This window comes from Montipora capricornis, chromosome 12, assembly GCF_036669925.1.
Source record: "Montipora capricornis isolate CH-2021 chromosome 12, ASM3666992v2, whole genome shotgun sequence".
Classification (NCBI taxonomy): domain Eukaryota; kingdom Metazoa; phylum Cnidaria; class Anthozoa; order Scleractinia; family Acroporidae; genus Montipora; species Montipora capricornis.
Genome location: NC_090894.1, coordinates 20919317 through 20921816, shown reverse-complemented (window position 1 = coordinate 20921816; position 2500 = coordinate 20919317). Strand labels below are relative to the sequence as shown.

Sequence of the window (2500 nt, the reverse complement as noted above, 5' to 3'; positions counted from 1 at the left end):
TTGCCCAACCATAGCATGCACAAGGCAGTAGCTGACAAATAACTGAGTATCGTTGACTAACCTTGTATTTTTGTTTTGACATTCTCTGTGCTCATGCTCTGAGCTATGACATTTATGCAGGATGGATGTGCCAACACATGTGCTCTTCCATGCTGAAATGTGCATGTAAGAGATGTGTGTCACTGTTTTGGCTGTTATGTTATGACTGTTTCTGCTTTAGCATAAACTGTATTTAATGTCTAGCTAAATTGACCTGTGTAACTAACTGATTGCGTCCACTGTTTGTTTGTGTGCTTCGCACCCAATCAACACACCTTCTAAGCACCCTTTGTTGTATAAAACACACTCTCGGTCTCAGTAGGCAGATCCAACAGCCTATTCCCCTCAATGATTTGAACAAAATCTTTTCATTGCTTGCCTCGAATGTTCCCCAGACATTGATACGGTGATTCTCTGGGCATTCTTCACACTAGCGTTTTATGGCTTTCTGAGATGCAGTGAGATCACACGTAATGGTCCTTTCGACCGCAATATACACCTCACCCACTCTGATGTAACCTTTGTTCCTGACATCACCACGCCACAACACATGCAAGGTAAGCATCAAGAAATCCAAGACCGACCCCTTCCAGCAAGAATTTAAGATCGACTCATTATTGCCAAGTCCCATACAATCATTTGTGCTGTCTTTGCAGTGTGAGACTACATCCTTCAAACACCTGACTCCGACCCAAACAGCTTCCTGTTCCAGTTTAGGGATGGTTCACCCCTATCCCAACATTCATGGGCCTCTAACCTACATGTCCTCATTGATCTGTGTGGCCTACACTCTAACGACTACAACACCCACAGTTTCCGCATTGGGGCAGCAACAATGGCTGCTGCTGCTGTTGTGAAAGATAAGGAACTTGAGAAGTTGGAGAAATACCAACTATTGAAAGATGAAATTGCAAAAGTCTGGTACATGCAAAAAGTCATTGTAGTGCCGGTTGTTATTGGGGCCCTTAGAGCCGTATCAGTCAACTTTAAGAAGTACATGAAGCGAATCGGCGTGAATGTGAGGCTCGAAGTGATCCAGCAAACAGCATTGCTGGGGAAGGCAAAGATACCAAGGAAAGTAAATTATGACCCTGCAAGAAGAAAGAGAAGAGAGAAGACCTGGGACCCATAGTGACTTTTTGTGACCCGCTCCCACGGACTAGATAGATAGATAGATAGATAGATAGACAGATAGATAGATAGATAGATTAAAAATCCATTGCAGCCAAAAGGCTGGATTACAGACTTTAGAAATGTTTACTTAATATTAAATACAAAAAAGATGAAAAACTAAATAAAAAAAGCTAAAATACCATATATATTTGAAATTTATGGACAAAAGAGCAAAAATACTATTTATGCATATTATTATATATATTATACGTGATGAAAAACCAGGCTGAATATCTTGCCTGAGTTTACAGGGAATCATCATCATCATCATCATCATCATATCAAAATCTCAAGAATTTATAGCTGGGCAAAGGTGCTCTACATGTACTAATAAATTATTGTAAAAACTGCTTATGTAAATTAAATCAAAATTAAACTATTCATATTGATTTTTGATGGAAGTTGGAAACCAGAGTACCAAGAAAAAATCCTTTAACAGCAAAGGAGAAAAGCAACAGACTCAACCCACATTTGAATCTGAATATGAAAATCACACCTAGATCACACTCAGTCTGGTGGAATGTGAGTGCTTAGTCAATTCTTATTACTTTAAAACAAGACGGTTACATATACTTACCGAACTGTTCATCAAGGCTTTGAAGCATCCTATAGCTGCAGTGTGAATTTTACTTTGGCTAATAAAAAATCAAATGGGCCAGCTTGTTAAAGATGAGGCCTGCAAGAGGTGCATATTTTGTGGTTCAAATTTTGTCTTGGTTCAAAATTTTTTAAGCCAGTTCAATTGTCATTTTCTTTTGTTTCAAATTCTGATAGAGAAGTATTAGACAAGGACAAATAAAACAAATGGACTGGTTTGAAAATTTTTAACCCAGAAAAAATTAGAACCACAACATATACCCTAGCTTGTTCTTGGTTTAGAGGTCAACAACTGATGGTGTTCAGTTACACGGAAAATGTAGCACAGCTTTCATTAAGAATAATTCCCCAGTAAATGAAATTAGTAAAGCCTGGTTTTCACTAGCAATGCACCACAATCACATGCACAAGCATAAGTTGCTTACACTGGTGAAAATGAATGTCAACATAAGCTATCAAAATCAACCATGGCAACTCCCATTTTGTTCAAATGCTCAAAAACAGGGGATCTGGAACGAGTGCTGTAACTGGTTGGATGCAATAAATTTCCTTGTGCTTATGCTGCGTTTCGTTTTCACACAATGCAAGTGAACCCAAGCATAAGCACAAGGAAAAGGAAAAATTTTGATCCTTGTGCTTGCGCTTTTGCTTATGCTTGTGTCAACCCCATTTTCACAGTGAAATAAGTGCT

The 2500-nt window shown here is 38.6% G+C and overlaps 1 protein-coding gene across 1 annotated transcript in view; it reads right to left on the bottom strand.

Moving 5' to 3' along the window:
* Positions 1-2500, bottom strand: part of LOC138027979 (disheveled-associated activator of morphogenesis 1-like) — a 34173-nt gene that overhangs the window by 24191 nt on the left and 7482 nt on the right. The window contains exons 6-7 of the mRNA XM_068875611.1: positions 1790-1847; positions 62-152 (exon numbers count right to left, since the gene is read on the bottom strand). Of these exons, the coding sequence (XP_068731712.1) occupies positions 62-152; positions 1790-1847 (149 nt within the window). The remainder of the gene's footprint in view (positions 1-61; positions 153-1789; positions 1848-2500) is intronic.